The following is a 16,830-nucleotide window of genomic DNA, read 5'->3' as shown; positions in this document are numbered from 1 at the left end:
TCGTTGTTACAGGGGCTGCCTCCGTCCAGGCTTGGCCAGGGCCATTGGGGCCCTCGACGGCTTTGGCACCGCTGCTGCCGAGATTGGTCGTCTTGGCCTAGTAGACAGCTGGCTGGCTGTGCTCACCCGTTGCCGACCAAGTCTTTGATTCAAGATACTTGCTATACGTACTCAGATCGCTATCTATCTACTCGCTCTGTCTTCGGGTTCCTTCGTCCTCGAGCGCCTTGATCAGCGACAGCAGTAGCTCGTTCGTTGGGGTGGGGACGCCGTGCCGCTTGCCGCCCGCAACGATGCGCCCCGTGATGGCTTCGACCTCGGTCCTGGTGCAAAACGGGAGTCAGCTCAATGCTGGATGCAACGGAGAACATGCACAGAGACCACCAACCTGGAGCCGCGACGCAGATCTGCGAGCATCGAACACACATTGGAGCCCGTGTTGCGAGCCACTTCGAGGATGTCTTCCACCAGCTCCTGCACAAGGAGTACAGTAGCACCAAGTGTTAGTGGAAGAAGAAAGCAACCATGTTGAGACATTCGCGCCACTCGAACATTTTGGGTGCATTCGAGAGGAATCTGCTCTTGCTCAGCGACCGCAAGAGCCTCCTGCACCACCATATTCACACAGTGGCGACTGCCCTCGCTACTCGCCACGCTCTAGTCAAACAAGCAACACAGAATCAGTAAACTGCTGCACAACAGAAAATACACGTTAGAGCTTACTCTGTTGGGTGCATCTAGCAACGAGGCGAGAGGATTAATTGCTGCGTTTACAATCAGCTTGCGCCAAAGTGTGGTCTGCATCTTGCTTGCGTCCAGTACCTCGCAGCGTATTCCTTCACATGATCAATTGTCATCAAGAATCACTTCAATCCTACCAATTCGACTGCCGTTCAAACCTGCAGCATGAAAAACTCGAGCAAGTGCCTTCATCTTGGTATCTTGCTCATGCCGAAGGCGTGCTTGATCTTCGGCACCATCCCTGCTAGCATAACCCACTCCAGCAAACGGTGCTAGGTACGTGATGCCTGCGTCCAATCCGCTCGTCAATACATTTCCAAATCCAAGCACTCGTCCACCGACAAACGTCACGCCGTTCGCAAATTGCCACTGGTCTCCAGCTCCACGCATCCCGCTCCCGCCTCCATCTTGTGGAACTTCACCCAGTCCGTTCTGAAGCAGCACACACAGTGCGTCATCCTTCAGCAAGTGTCTGTTCTTCTCCTGTAGCTCTTGGATCACCCCCGCGCTATCATACGCCTTCACCGCGACTAACAGCACATCCAATTTCTTGTTACAATCCTGTGCCTCTGCGCCCTCAATGGATCGAACCCGCACGCTACACGTATTGACCCCCCTCGCCACCTTCTCGCCTGGCTCCAGTTGGAATTCCAACTTCTCCTCTTCGCCATTATTCTTCCCTTGGAGAGAGAACTGGAGCTTCTTGCTCCGAACCCATTTGTCGAACTGTACAGGCTTGATGAAGGCGTCCACGTTGAGTGCCGGCAGTCCTTCCTTCGTCCTGGAATCGGTGGCTAACGTTCCCAGTCGAGTGAAAAAGATTGTTCCGATTGCCCCCAATCCCAGCACACCCACGTGCAGTTCGCGATAACGATCAACGGTGGCTGCTTCTACTGCATCTTGAAACTGTAGCACAGAATATCCACGACGTCCAACTCGGAAGGCCCACGGATTCCTCATCGCGCAGTGGCGGCCCCAAATCCGCGCCATGTCCCTGGCAGAGACTCCCTGCTGCGGTGGTATGTAGACAGAGTGAGCCAATCAGCTTGTTGCGCGCCCCGGCTGGAGCGCCCAGGGGAGATCACAGTTCGTTAGGCACGGCTTTGTTGTGCTGTGCTCGGTTGTACATGTATTTTGTTTTATTGAGTTGTGATACGCTGGTATGTGGGTCATACCCAGGCCTCCTTAAACATGAAATTTTCACGGATTTTCCCAGATTTGCCATTTTTAAATCTCAAATACTCCCGTGAAAAACAGAAGATTTTATGCTACGGTAGAATATCGTGTCGGACATCTAGAATTTCGCATTACAATAGTGCACTAGCGCTTGGCCTATCAGAAGACTTTCTCATACTTTGTGAGCCAATCGGCGTGCCTCAAATCTCATGCTGTGCCGTAAGTAACAAATCGGACAACTCGGACATATTTTGTCCGAACATCTGAAAAATATTTGATATTTTTATAGTTAAAGTCAGTAAGTTAAATATTTTGAAAATATCGTCAATATTCGGACACATTAATTTTGAGGGCGCTAGACAGACGAGGCAGCATAACCACTCAAGAAACGATTCATGTCGACGAAAGCGCTCATACCTGGGAACTCCCAGCGGGCTCGCTCGACGGCTCTCAACGCCTTCGAGCGCTTCGCGGTCGCCGAGGGCTTCACCGTCAACGCCATCTATGAGTTTGTAGGTGGGGATTCAACTGGCGATACTCTCTACATTGTTCTCGACAAATTTGCAGTGTATTTAGCATTTAAAGAAAGCTCGAAGGGCTCGCTGCTATCCAAGAACTCGGTCGCCCGCTACTTTGGCAACGTCAAGAACCACCTACTCGAGCTGTTTCCAGCTTTAAGTGCTGTATCGGATCGTCGGCTGCAAAAGATTGCGTCAATCCTCGACAAGTACTGCTCCAAGCGAGGCACAGACTTTACGCACCAGGCCCCACTGTGCACGAAAAGCGACCTGCGCTCGCTCAGCTTAGCGATATTGAAGGGGGCTGTATCTGTGCAGGACTACCAGGATGCAGCCCTTCTCAACATTCTTTGGTATTTGCTGGGTCGGTCTTCAGACACTATGTGTCTCGTGAAAAACCAGGTCGCTGTTTACCCTGGTAAGTACTTGTCTTTTTAGTTTTCCTAATTTGGTTTTGACCTTGTGTATTTTTAATCGTGGTACACAGGTGGGTGTCTATTTATCACCTTTAAGCGCATGAAGTCTGCCTCGTATCAAGGAGCGTCGATTTTTCACGACCCAAACGATTTTTCGTCTTGCTCAATTCACGCACTAGCTTTGGCTACAATTATGCAGTCGACTCCAAGCGAGTTTCTCATGGATCAACTTCCTCGGGATACACAAGAGCTCCTGCCGACTGAAATTAGCGAAACGCCGCTCCGCGAACTACTTGATGCGCGTACCAGGTCCCCAGCAACCTCCAACTCTGAGTCGCCGACCCCAAAAGCACCTGCGAAAAAAGCGACAGTCCCCGGAATTCACGCGTATGTTAATCGCGTACTGCAGAAGTGGAGTGGTGTCTGCCAAACCGATGGTACTAACCTGACGCCAGGGCTATCATCGCATTCATTTCGGCGTGGAGCTGCTCAAAACGCGAATAGTGACAGCAAAATCAGCACACCTTGGATTCTAGACCGTGGAGGCTGGAGCATGAGTGCTGTGAGCAAAGCGTTCAATTATATTGTTGGCACGACGCAGGAAGATCAAACCGTCGGCAAGTCGTTAGCTGGATGGGATTTAAAAGCTAGTCCGCGGCTACCTACACTGGACGACTTCGATCCTCTGGTTCTGCATCGAATTCGCCTACTTCAAGACCGGCTTTTCTCGGCTGCGAAGGGGTTCACGGAGAGACTCAGCTTGCGAGATGATGTAGTGGACGTACTTACCGCCACCGCCATTCTCCACTACCCCGACATGCTTCGGCTTAGGCCAGAGTCACTGTACATCAAACGGGTTCAAGAAGTACTAAGTCAGGTACAGGCGGCAGAGGCTGAAATTGCTGCATGGTCAATGGCTATTCATCGTACCTTACAGCCGTCCAAGAACGACACTCCACGCAGTCCGGCACCACGGCGTGTTGAAGACAACGAACTCTTGCGGAGGCAAACCTTGCTCTCGGAGCAGCAGGCGCAGATCCTTGGAGGGCTAGCAGCCGAAGTGAAGGCATTGAATCAGCGGGTGCAGCGGCTTGAGCACCCATCGGACGTAACCACCGCTCCGTCGACAACAGCAGCTGGTAGTCTGTCGAGCTCGTCCAGCGCTTTGTCGGATACTGCAAGCGGCGCGGCAACTCGTGCGCATTCGCGTGCGAAGCCATTCGCGACTGTGTGGTACGAGTGGTTTCTGCCCCCGTTGCCAAGCGCGCGTCCAAACCGGCGGCGCTATCACGAGTGCAAGGTGGCCGTGGCCTTTATGCGGGTTTTTCTCCCAGCCGGATACAACGTGACCGGAGATGAGGTCACAGCAAAGGGACGCATCCTGAGCTCAGGACGGGAGGCCGAGGCAAACGTTCTTGCTTTCCTGGAGGCTGAGAACGTCAAAGCAAAGTCGCATGGCACAATTGTTAAGGTTTTGAAGCGGATGTATGCTCAAGGCAAGCTAGACGACCGCATCAGGAATTACCAGCGACTTCAGCAGGAAGGCAAGGCTCTTGAAGATGCACCGGTGCATGTTCTTGAGCCCTACAACAATCACAGCACAACGTAATTGTAGTCGCGATCCAGTGTTAGGTCCCAACACATAGTTACATCATACATAGATTCATTCACCCATCTCGTTATCTACTTACATGAAGTGAGTGTCACAGTAGATGTCCGCCGTAGGCATCTCTCTCATGTCGTTGACCCCGCTGCTGGCCGCCACCTCCACCACCTTCTCGTCCTCCTCAGCCCGCTGCTGCTGGCCTCGACGGCCGCCACCCCGCCCGACCAGCCGCAGTACGACCCGCCGTCCCGCACGGCGCCGACATCCCGCACGTCTTGCTGCTGCTGCAGCTACTGCTGTTGGCCCCAGTCCCCAAGCCGTTGTCCACTAAACAGCCGGTGTATGACAGAGGATTGCAAAAGATTTTATGTGCACCACACTTAACGGAGCATTTAATAGCATTTAGTTTTAAAGGTTGTCCGAATGTCCGAGCCGTCCGAACCTGCACGGTATGGAATTGTATATGATTAGCTTTTGGCGTCGCAGCGCAACGAAGAGAACGCTTTCTAAATGCTGAAAGCGCTCGAATAATGGTCCAACACAGCTATGGGACGATAGGAACCGTCTACTGGGTTCATTTACCTTATTTTGTGTCAGGTATCTTTGTAAGCTTGAGCTGCCAGGACAGGGTGGGGAAATCAAGGGTGGGGGTGGACTTTTGAGGTTGCAAATTCACTAATAGAATGCTTGCTACGGCCCATTGTTGCTTGGATCAGGAGACCTTTGCTACGGGTTACGAAGTATTGTTTTTAGATCACAGCAATCTTTGCGTATCATGTCTCTTTAGTAGATGTAAGGAAAACATATTCAATCAGCGGAACTGTCAACGGTAATTAAACGTGGGCGCTTTCAATATTGAGGTTGTTCCGCATAGACAACGAACATCACGACAGCACTGACTGTGATGCACCGTAATGTTACTACTTGGGGTTCTTATGATGGATGACATCTAATGGCTCTGAAGCACCAGTATCAACATCGGAAATAAGTGGGTGAATCATTTGACTTGAGTAAAGTATGCTTCCCATAACTCCCATATTCAAATCCAGAATTCTCCCTTGATAAGCGACTTTACGGGAAAATTGGGAACTCCCATCTTTAAGGAGGGCTGGTCATACCCCGTAAATGTACAGTACAACACGTACTGTAAAACCTCTAATTGTGCCCCTAGGGTACTAAGTTAGTACCCCACACACGCAAGGGAGGCACTATTTGAGGGTGGGGTACTAGCAAAAAGCCAAGTGCCCAGCTAAATACCCCCCACCTAAAATTGTCCATCAACAACTTACAGCTAAAACAATTCATTTAAAGTTCCTACCAAAATCAGTTATCATCCTTGATTTACATCCTAATCACTTGTAAGAATAGAAAATGTGGCATCCCAACAGACAACGCATACAGCACCCTTCTTATGTTAGACCGGCACCACGAAACTTCACGCTGCCAATAATTCCAAAACTAAGGTTGGGAGGGGTACTGCACTAAATTTTCAGTGGAGAGGGTACGATTAGAGGGTGGGGTACTCTTGTAAGTTCCCACCCAAAGTAATCAAAAATGAGAGGTGAGATACTAATTGAGGGTGGGACACACTTAGAGGTGTTACAGTACATTTTCATGTTTATGTTTTAGTTTGCTAAATAGTTTTGCTCTTCTCGTTTAGAGCGAGATGTTGTTTTATTTTGGATTGTAAATTCGCCGATTTAGTGGCTTATTAGGGCCGTGTTCGACTTGTACACACCATTCGAGCTCGATTCAAAAGGGACTGGTTTCGGACAAATTGTTGGTTTGGAAGGCACGTAGAAAAGGCAGGCTTATCCAGCCCGATTCAATATTTTTGCCTGGGCCCGAATTTCAAATCCAGCTCTTTTGAGCTTATCGAGCTGGATCGCTTTTTGGGTGTTTCAGGTCGCAAACGAGCTGGATGAAGCAAATCCGGCTGCATTTGGCCTAAAACAACTGGATTGGATGCAAGTCGAACACGGCCTAAGACGTAATACCCCCGATTTGACAAAATTCGAACTCCTAATTAGACCACGGTACCTTGATTTAGCATCAAGATTATTAACATGGACGACTTACCGGGAAAAATCATATGAATCGGAATTACATTTGCTAATTAGCCGATTTAGCCAAGGCCGGCCGATTTGCCTGCTATTCAGGCGGAATGTCCGATGTGTAACCGGCATTTGCCCGATGAAAGCTAAATTGGCCGCCAGACAACAATCCCTGCAGTCGCTCGTGGCAAGGTTCCACCGCTAAAAGCACAACTAAGCAAAAAAAGCTACCCGCTACGATACAGGCTGCTGAGGTATGAAGGCGGCGGCAGTCTAAGCGCGGTTACGTCGCTGAACTTTCTAAGGTATTTAGTAAAAACAAAAAATATGCGAAAAATGATCTTGGCAGACTGAGCAAAACTTCTCTCATTCAAATGCATTAACTACAACAGCCATAAATGAACAATAATATTATCTGATAATACCTGAGGACTGGTGTATCGCCTTTTAATACCAACAATCATAGCTTTGAGCCAATGACGGTAAAGTGTACTGAAGTAGTTTTACAAGAAAAAGGAGAAAAAGAAGTAAATAAATTTTACTCCCAAAAACCAACTTTACAAATAAACATGTGAGAATATGCGTAGACAAAAGTCGCGACGCTAAACTACATCGTCGGATAGCTCGCAACCAAGTTCACCGGGATGACCAATATATGCACTACATAGGTTGTATGTTGTTGTATACAAACTCCTTCATAAATTTTATCTTGGCTCAATCCTACGGTTGGATGTAGCCGTGTCTACGGGTAGGATCTTGATACGGGACATGAAGATGAAGTAAAGTATAGTCATCTCACAATAGAAATGTACCGGGAACTAAAGGGTTAACCCAGCCACTTCAGCCGTGGAATCTAACAGTTCAGGTGGGTTCAGTAATGACACCGATAATACCCTGACCGTTCAAGAGCCACGTTCAATACGGGTCGGCAAGGCGAAGGCACAATCAGCTTGTGAAGACGTTGTTCGCGACGCAGATGACGAGTCGTCAACACCCGGGGGCAGTCCAGAACGAGCTCTCAACGATGGCCCGTCGGAGTCCACCGAGGCTCCGCCGGCTGTTCAAGAGTCGATTCCAGTACCGGTCGGCAAGGTAAAGACACAACCAGCTTGTGAAGACGTTGTTCACGACCCCCTGGACGCTCGATTTGAAGATGGTGTGTCATCAGCATACAGCTTCGACCAGCATCGCGCTCGTGTTACTGGAAACATCTATCATGGCCAGTCAGGGCCGAAAGTAGCCAAACCGAAGTTACGTTCGATTGCAGACCAACCCTTGCGGTTCATCCGTGACGTTGGCGATCGCGCAGCGTAGTGCACATCAAACAAAACTCAGCGCGAGCATGATCGTGATTCTTTAAAAGACCCCGATCGATACACCATTTCCCCACGAAAAAGCAGCACAATTCATTACTTCACGTTATTTTATGTGAATGCGAGAGGCACAGATTGTTGTGTTTATAGCCAACAAGGGTAAGATTAAGTGAAGTGTTCAAACAAACATTTAGGCCGTGTTCGACTTGTACACACCATTCGAGCTCGATTCAAAAGGGACTGGTTTCGGACAAATTGTTGGTTTGGGAGGAATGTAGAAAAGGCAGGCTTATCCAGCCCGATTCGATATTTTTGCCTAGGCCCGAATTTCAAATCCAGCTCTTTTGAGCATATCGAGCTGGATCACTTTTTGGGTGTTTCAGATTGCAAACGACTTGGATTAATAAAATCCGGCTGTGTTTAGCTTAAAACAACTGGATTGGAACACGGTCTTATCTTTTTATCCCAAGTATGATATGTTTTCACTTAAGTTACGTTTTTTCTTTTTTAATAACAGCAAAAGATCTGGCTAGAATCCTTTTGATAAGAATTTACATAAATTAAGTCAAGAAATTTTAAATAAATGATACAGTGTTTTGACACTTAACACTTTTGACTTTTCCGCTTAGGCGGCGAACGTGAAAGTTTTCACTGCTGTAGCTCTTGTGCCCTTTTTAAGGTATTTAGTAAAAACAAAAAATATGCAAAAAATGATCTTGGCAGACTGAGCAAAACTTCTCTCATTCAAATGTATTAACTACAACAGCCATAAATGAACAATAATATTATCTGATAATACCTGAGGACTGGTGTATCACCTTTTAATACCAACAATCATAGCTTTGAGCCAATGACGGTAAAATGTACTGAAGTAGTTTTACAAGAAAAAGGAGAAAAAGAAGTAAATAAATTTTACTCCCAAAAACCAACTTTACAAATAAACATGTGAGAATATGCGCAGACAAAAGTCGCGACGCTAAACTACATCGTCGGATAGCTCGCAACCAAGTTCACCGGGATGACCAATATATGCACTACATAGGTTGTATGTTGTTGTATACAAACTCCTTCATAAATTTTATCTTGGCTCAATCCTACGGTTGGATGTAGCCGTGTCTACGGGTAGGATCTTGATACGGGACATGAAGATGAAGTAAAGTATAGTCATCTCACAATAGAAATGTACCGGGAACTAAAGGGTTAACCCAGCCACTTCAGCCGTGGAATCTAACAGTTCAGGTGGGTTCAGTAATGACACCGATAATACCCTGACCGTTCAAGAGCCACGTTCAATACGGGTCGACAAGGCGAAGGCACAATCAGCTTGTGAAGACGTTGTTCGCGACGCAGATGACGAGTCGTCAACACCCGGGGGCAGTCCAGAACGAGCTCTCAACGATGGCCCGTCGGAGTCCACCGAGGCTCCGCCGGCTGTTCAAGAGTCGATTCCAGTACCGGTCGGCAAGGTAAAGACACAACCAGCTTGTGAAGACGTTGTTCACGACCCCCTGGACGCTCGATTTGAAGATGGTGTGTCATCAGCATACAGCTTCGACCAGCATCGCGCTCGTGTTACTGGAAACATCTATCATGGCCAGTCAGGGCCGAAAGTAGCCAAACCGAAGTTACGTTCGATTGCAGACCAACCCTTGCGGTTCATCCGTGACGTTGGCGATCGCGCAGCGTAGTGCACATCAAACAAAACTCAGCGCGAGCATGATCGTGATTCTTTATGAAGACCCCGATCGATACACCATTTCCCCACGAAAAAGCAGCACAATTCATTACTTCACGTTATTTTATGTGAATGCGAGAGGCACAGATTGTTGTGTTTATAGCCAACAAGGGTAAGATTAAGTGAAGTGTTCAAACAAACATTTAGGCCGTGTTCGACTTGTACACACCATTCGAGCTCGATTCAAAAGGGACTGGTTTCGGACAAATTGTTGGTTTGGGAGGAATGTAGAAAAGGCAGGCTTATCCAGCCCGATTCGATATTTTTGCCTAGGCCCGAATTTCAAATCCAGCTCTTTTGAGCATATCGAGCTGGATCACTTTTTGGGTGTTTCAGATTGCAAACGACTTGGATTAATAAAATCCGGCTGTGTTTAGCTTAAAACAACTGGATTGGAACACGGTCTTATCTTTTTATCCCAAGTATGATATGTTTTCACTTAAGTTACGTTTTTTCTTTTTTAATAACAGCAAAAGATCTGGCTAGAATCCTTTTGATAAGAATTTACATAAATTAAGTCAAGAAATTTTAAATAAATGATACAGTGTTTTGACACTTAACACTTTTGACTTTTCCGCTTAGGCGGCGAACGTGAAAGTTTTCACTGCTGTAGCTCTTGTGCCCTTTTTAAGGTATTTAGTAAAAACAAAAAATATGCAAAAAATGATCTTGGCAGACTGAGCAAAACTTCTCTCATTCAAATGTATTAACTACAACAGCCATAAATGAACAATAATATTATCTGATAATACCTGAGGACTGGTGTATCACCTTTTAATACCAACAATCATAGCTTTGAGCCAATGACGGTAAAATGTACTGAAGTAGTTTTACAAGAAAAAGGAGAAAAAGAAGTAAATAAATTTTACTCCCAAAAACCAACTTTACAAATAAACATGTGAGAATATGCGCAGACAAAAGTCGCGACGCTAAACTACATCGTCGGATAGCTCGCAACCAAGTTCACCGGGATGACCAATATATGCACTACATAGGTTGTATGTTGTTGTATACAAACTCCTTCATAAATTTTATCTTGGCTCAATCCTACGGTTGGATGTAGCCGTGTCTACGGGTAGGATCTTGATACGGGACATGAAGATGAAGTAAAGTATAGTCATCTCACAATAGAAATGTACCGGGAACTAAAGGGTTAACCCAGCCACTTCAGCCGTGGAATCTAACAGTTCAGGTGGGTTCAGTAATGACACCGATAATACCCTGACCGTTCAAGAGCCACGTTCAATACGGGTCGACAAGGCGAAGGCACAATCAGCTTGTGAAGACGTTGTTCGCGACGCAGATGACGAGTCGTCAACACCCGGGGGCAGTCCAGAACGAGCTCTCAACGATGGCCCGTCGGAGTCCACCGAGGCTCCGCCGGCTGTTCAAGAGTCGATTCCAGTACCGGTCGGCAAGGTAAAGACACAACCAGCTTGTGAAGACGTTGTTCACGACCCCCTGGACGCTCGATTTGAAGATGGTGTGTCATCAGCATACAGCTTCGACCAGCATCGCGCTCGTGTTACTGGAAACATCTATCATGGCCAGTCAGGGCCGAAAGTAGCCAAACCGAAGTTACGTTCGATTGCAGACCAACCCTTGCGGTTCATCCGTGACGTTGGCGATCGCGCAGCGTAGTGCACATCAAACAAAACTCAGCGCGAGCATGATCGTGATTCTTTAAAAGACCCCGATCGATACACCATTTCCCCACGAAAAAGCAGCACAATTCATTACTTCACGTTATTTTATGTGAATGCGAGAGGCACAGGTCGTTGTGGTTATAGCATCTTCTACGCCACGGCTGACCAGCTAGTATATTATGACCAGTTGATAACTGAGGGTCCAGCTACTACTAGATGTTTTCCGAGGTCTTCATAAAGGTCTTGCGGAGGTGCCAAGGTATCACGATGCGTGCATGTTCGACGTGATTGTTAAACGGTGTAATCGGTCAGAAGACCAAGTCGCAATTAAATATTAGTGCACCTCCCTAACTTTGGTAAGAAATTAAAATGCGGTAGTACGCCTTGTTCTGTCCGCTACAGCAACTTAAAACGTTTATTCTGTTCGTGTGTACGTGTCGATACGAACCATTCTTCCTTGCCCACTCGCCAACGTCCAGACCGCCAGCTTCCATTAGGACACAGAGTAGGCATGACACTGTATTGGTAGGTTGGCAAAACCAAGCATGCATAAACATACGCACCTCCAGACTTGGCTACAAACAACACTCCGAAACCGAGAAAGGAAAAACTCCTCGCGCACAAGGGTAGCGTCAATGGCATCTTCCGTCCAGCTTCAAGAAATCTGCAAGGGTACACTTGGAATACACGGACTTCTATTGTGATGATTAATGCTCACTATGAATGCGTTTTGGAAATAGTTCAAAATTACCCCCAGCTAGGTTTTTTAAGCACAAAAAGTAGGACCGAATTTGACGACTCTCCCTTCGCCTCATTTTAACATATCCTCTACATCAAAAAGAGCAACGCGTGGTCGGTCCGTAACGCCAAGGTTACATTAATTCGGATTGGCTAAAATTGGACCCCTACTATACTTCATTGGGTAAAATTAGTCCGCTGTCGAGCGCAGCGAAGGCAGCCTCGAAAACCTCATCGTGCGTTGCGGGCCCCCAATAGAGCCCGCCCTACCCTACATTATTAACCTAGCACGGCGAGTAGTGCAGCGAGCCGACGAGGCGAGTGGAACGGGGCCACCACTGCCGTAGCGAAGCGTAGACAGCCTGCTCTAGTAGCGAGCGAGCATAGCGAGCGAAGCGCCGACCAACTAAAAATCACCGCCGCGTAGCGGCGGCGCTCGGCTAGTATATAATCAAATTGAGTATAGATAGAATGACTAGTGTTTGGTCTGTACACTGGGTGCCTACCAAAAACGGATAAAACTCGACATAGAATGCATCTCTAAATTTGTCTCTAAATATCAAATGTGCAGAGGTCGAAATATGTGAGAGGTCGCCTGATATATGCGCTAGTTGCTAGAAAAAGGACATCAATACTGAAAGCAAGTCAAATCTAATACGCTGCTGTGCAGCGACCCTTCGTTTACTCAGACGTAAAAATCGTCTGAGTAAATATAAGTTTTCTTAAATTTAAATATGTTGGGTGATTTGTTCGTTTTTGGTAGGCGTCCACTGGTGACACTGGTGAGCGCAAGAATCGCGGTTCTAATTGAGAGTCGCCAAAATCAACTTGAGAAAACCTGCACAAACGTATACTGCCATCATATAATCACCTTCGAGACTGGATATGACGTGATTGACTTGTCTACAAAAAAAACATTTCTATGCTGACCAAAAAAGTCCCTCCGCAAGGCTTTACTTTAGCGGCGCCTGGTGCGAACACTGCTAAAATATTTTTGAAAATATTAATAAAAAAATACTTACCAACTTTTGTGGAAGTGCCAGAAGCGATAGAACAAACGTCACTCTCTAGAATCATGCTCTTCCGGTCGATCGACTTGGTTTAGCGCACGGATCCTCCAGCACATCGTTCTCCCGTGGACGCAATGCAATTACCTGACTCGGTCACCCGACTCCAACTAAGTGAAGTGATCGCTGAAGAACTGAAGAATATTCTACCGCTCACAGAATTTGGCGGGAACTACCTCAGGTTGCCACCAAACGGCGCGTCGTTTCGCGTCCACTTCAAAAGTTGGTGCTGGAGCTGTCAATGCCCCATCGAGGTCTGACGATCGAATCCTCGGCTTCGACGGCCTTGGCGGTCGAAGACGAGATCATCCAGTGGCTCAGCAGCCAAGCGGACGATTCTACCGGCTGCGTGCCGCTGTACGAAGACCCCGACTTCGCCGCGGAGGTTTCGAGTCTGTACTTCGACCCTGGCAAACTACCGGACTACGTGCCTCAGCAGAGCGGCGACTCGGGCGAATCTGCTGGTTACGTGCACTGGTACCGCCCGACGGAGTTCACGGAGGACCCGGACTACTTCAAGAGCTCGTCGGGGTGTGGCGTTCTACGCGAAGGACTACTAAACGATGCGTGGCTGCTGGGCGTGTTCGCCGCTGTGGCGCTGCATCCGGACAACCTCGTGGAGAACCTCTTCGTGTCCGAGTCCCTACACGCCTTCAAGCAGTTCGGCGTCTTCACGTGTCGCTTCTACAAGGACGACAACTGGGTGCCCGTGACTACGGACACTCGCATCCCGTACTCGATGGAGCTCCAGCCGGAAGACAAGGCGTGTGGCGCCTTCTCCCCGCCAGGGTTCGCCCTCTACGGCAGCAGTGTCAACAAGAACGAAGTGTTCATCCCTTTGTTGGAGAAGGCGTACGCGAAGGTCCACGGCAGCTACCAGGCTCTGGACGAGAAGCACGGAGGCGGAGTCGGAGGCAACGCCGGCACCAGCAGTGGTCGTATCCTCGAGGCCTTTCTGGACTGCACCGGAGGGAGCGCGCACCGTGTGGATCTACAGCTCGAGCGAGTCAAGCAGCTCCAGTTCGACCAGGCCACTGCTGGGAACCCGGCGGCTGCAGCTTCGAGTCCGTCGTCGCTACTGTGGAAGCAGCTGCTGCGCTACAAGCGGAAGAAGTGCATCCTCACGACGCAGCTCCGGCAGCTTTCGTTCAACTCGCACGACGTGACGGCCATGGGGATCGTCAAGAACCGCCAGTACATTATCCAGCACGTGACGGAGCTGGGTCTCCCATCCGCGGGTGCGTCTGGACAAGGAGGTTCGGGCAACCAGCAATCAGCGGATGAGATGCTGCGCTTCGTCAAGCTCAAGACCGTTTGGGGCCGTGGCATGTGGAAGGGAGAATGGTCCAACGACGACAGCAAGTGGGAGGAGCACGCGCAGATCGAGCAAGCCATGCGCTCCGACCCGCGCTGCGAGTTCTCGCGCTCGGGCCACGACGGGTGCTTCTGGATGTTGTGGGAGGACCTGCTCGACACGTTCACGGAGCTCTTCGTGGTGCATGTTTTCCCGCCTGACGCTCGGCAGTACAGCGTTCGAGGCGACTGGGTGGGCACCACCGCTGCTGGAGCCCCCGTTAAAGCTCCAGCGCCAGCAAGTCCGGCGCCTCCACCAACTGCGGGGAGTGACGATCATCACCACAACTCGCTCCACTCACCCGGCCACTTGTCTCGATCCAAGGAGGTACTGATCGAGAAGACCAGATGGGGGTGGCTGCATGACGCCGACCCGAATTGGCATCGCAACCCGCAGTTCAAGCTGTCGGTGCCCCTCGAAAGCATCAGCACGGGGCCCGGAGAGATGAATGCGGACAGGTCGGTGAGTGGCGTGTTGCTGTCGCTCACTCAGCGGGATTTTCGCCTCTACGGAGGGGACAACTACGCCATCAACTTCGTGTTGCTGCGAGAGAAGTTGACGCTTGCGACGGCGTCCTCGAACGACCCGCCGCCTGCGATCTGGGAGTTCAAGCGCAGCCACGTCGTGGCGGAAGCTCATTCCTACGAAAACTCGGCAGCAGCCATCGACTGGTCTGGTGTTGCAGCCCCCGCAACTCCCGGCACCCCTGTCACCGCTTCACTATCCCATCCGACGACGCCCATGGCGGGTGTGGCCAACAGTGGAGGATTAAGCTCTTCGTCCGGCGGGAGTGGGGGTCAAGCCAAGACACTTCCAGAGCGAGAACTCGTCAAAGAAGACGTCACGATCTCGCCAGGAGTCGCCTACTACCTCGTGCCTTACACGACGAACCCCAAGGTCGAAATGGAGTTTTTCCTGCGCGTGGTGGCGCCCCAACCTGTGCGAGTCGAGCGCGTTCCCCCCATCATGTCGGTGATCCGCACGGGGCGTTGGCGAGCCGATGGCGGAGCATCAAGTACAGACGCCAACGGAGCTCCAACTGCAGGTTCCAGCAGCACCGGGGAGATGGCCAACGCCGGTGGCCCCTTGCTGATGCTGCCCTTGCCACACGCCCACGTAGCAGGCGAGGAGAACCCGGCGTGGTGTCAAAACCCGCAGTTCTGGGTGCGCTTTGCCGAGCGTTCACCTCGGGAGCTTCGGAGACTGCGTAAACTGCTATCGACCAAGGCGCACGTGACCATCAAGGTCGTTCTCCGCAAGACCTCCCACCGCGCGTCCCTGGGCAACAAAAGCCGCCAGCAGCGCGAAGCCGCCAAGGACCGAGCCAACCTCGTTGGAATCACGGCAGTACGGGCAGCGCCTTACATCTCCACGCCGCCCGTCGTCGTCGGGGGCTCTGGTAGCTCAGCCGCTACGCAGCTTCGAGCGCACGCCAAAGGCCAGAAGACCAACTTTCTGGGGGAAATCGTCGACTCTCCGTTCGCCAAGGCCACGGCGATAAGCGAAGGACTGATCCGCGGCACCAAGTCTCGCAACAACCAGAAGGCGGAGCGCACGGACGTGGACGATCTGAACGACGACCTGGAAGCTCCAGTCCAGGCGGAGGTTGGAGAAGTCGTAGGCAACTTCCCAACGCCCAAACTGGTCGTCAAGCCCACCGAGTGGTGCCGCTTGTCGTCGTACACTAGCCCGGCGTCCGCGTGTCTGTATCTGCGCAAGGTCCCGAAGGAGTGGCTGCTGGCCTCCGACTCGCCCAGCGTCGTGAACTCCAGTGGAGGGGGTGGGCTGTTGCTCGTTCCGACACTGGGCGAGCCTGGAGCGGAAGGCTCGTTCGAGTTGCAAGTGGACTGCGACTTCCCGTTGCTGGTGGACGAGCTGCCTAAAGGAGCGGGGGCAGTGCAGAGTATCCCGGGCGAGTGGACGCCCACCAAGTCGGGGGGCTGCCACCTGCACCCGGACTGGAGACAGAACCCCAAGTTCTACCTGCAGATGCAGGGCGTGCGTCCCACCAAAGTGCGGATCACGCTCACGCGCTCCGAGCGCGAGTGGAAGTCGCGCTGCCAACGAGACTCGGTGGGGACCATGATCGGCTTTTATCTGTTCCGAGGCGGCTCGGGCAAACTCATGCGACCCGGGGAGTCGTCCGCTGACGGGGACTCGGGCGCTACGACGCACCCCATTGTGATTAATGGGCGACAGTGGAGCGAGACGGACTTCGTGCCTCTGCATACAGTCAGCTCGCCCCCGGAGCTCGTCCTCTCCTCGGCAGCAAAAGGCGGGTATGTGATCGTGCCAGCTACCTACGAGCCTGGAAGGCTGGGCAAGTTCGTGCTCTCAGTGCAGTGCGACACAGAGTTCACACTCACGGGCGACTCCGAGACGTAAGAGCTGACAGAGAACAGTAAAATAAGACCCATTTAGTTTATCGCTCTCCAACTCTTCTATCGGATACGAGGAGACTGTGGA

General features: G+C 50.4%; 3 protein-coding genes across 3 annotated transcripts; 2 read left to right on the top strand and 1 right to left on the bottom strand.

The window, feature by feature from the left end:
- Window positions 1–187: 187 nt before the first annotated feature.
- PHYSODRAFT_317880 (hypothetical protein) lies at window positions 188–1,131 on the bottom strand (the record flags this gene model as incomplete). The annotated part of the gene is made up of 5 exons (XM_009535298.1): window positions 188–323; window positions 389–474; window positions 553–657; window positions 712–836; window positions 900–1,131. The coding sequence occupies 5 exons, from the start codon at window positions 1,129–1,131 to the stop codon at window positions 188–190; spliced, it is 684 nt and encodes a 227-aa protein (XP_009533593.1).
- A 1,181-nt stretch (window positions 1,132–2,312) lies between these two features.
- Window positions 2,313–4,460, top strand: PHYSODRAFT_520664 (hypothetical protein; the record flags this gene model as incomplete). The annotated part of the gene is made up of 2 exons (XM_009535297.1): window positions 2,313–2,853; window positions 2,923–4,460. 2 exons carry the CDS (start codon window positions 2,313–2,315, stop codon window positions 4,458–4,460), a joined length of 2,079 nt encoding a protein of 692 aa, XP_009533592.1.
- Window positions 4,461–13,251: 8,791 nt separating this feature from the next.
- Window positions 13,252–16,749, top strand: PHYSODRAFT_519056 (calpain-like cysteine protease C2; the record flags this gene model as incomplete). The annotated part of the gene is made up of 4 exons (XM_009535296.1): window positions 13,252–14,583; window positions 14,689–14,772; window positions 14,809–16,260; window positions 16,333–16,749. 4 exons carry the CDS (start codon window positions 13,252–13,254, stop codon window positions 16,747–16,749), a joined length of 3,285 nt encoding a protein of 1,094 aa, XP_009533591.1.
- Between the last annotated feature and the right edge of the window lie 81 nt (window positions 16,750–16,830).

The sequence above is a fragment of the Phytophthora sojae genome (genome assembly GCF_000149755.1).
Source record: "Phytophthora sojae unplaced genomic scaffold PHYSOscaffold_8, whole genome shotgun sequence".
In the NCBI taxonomy this organism is placed as follows: Eukaryota; Oomycota; class Peronosporomycetes; order Peronosporales; family Peronosporaceae; genus Phytophthora; species Phytophthora sojae.
This window is presented reverse-complemented; position numbering and strand designations above follow the sequence as displayed.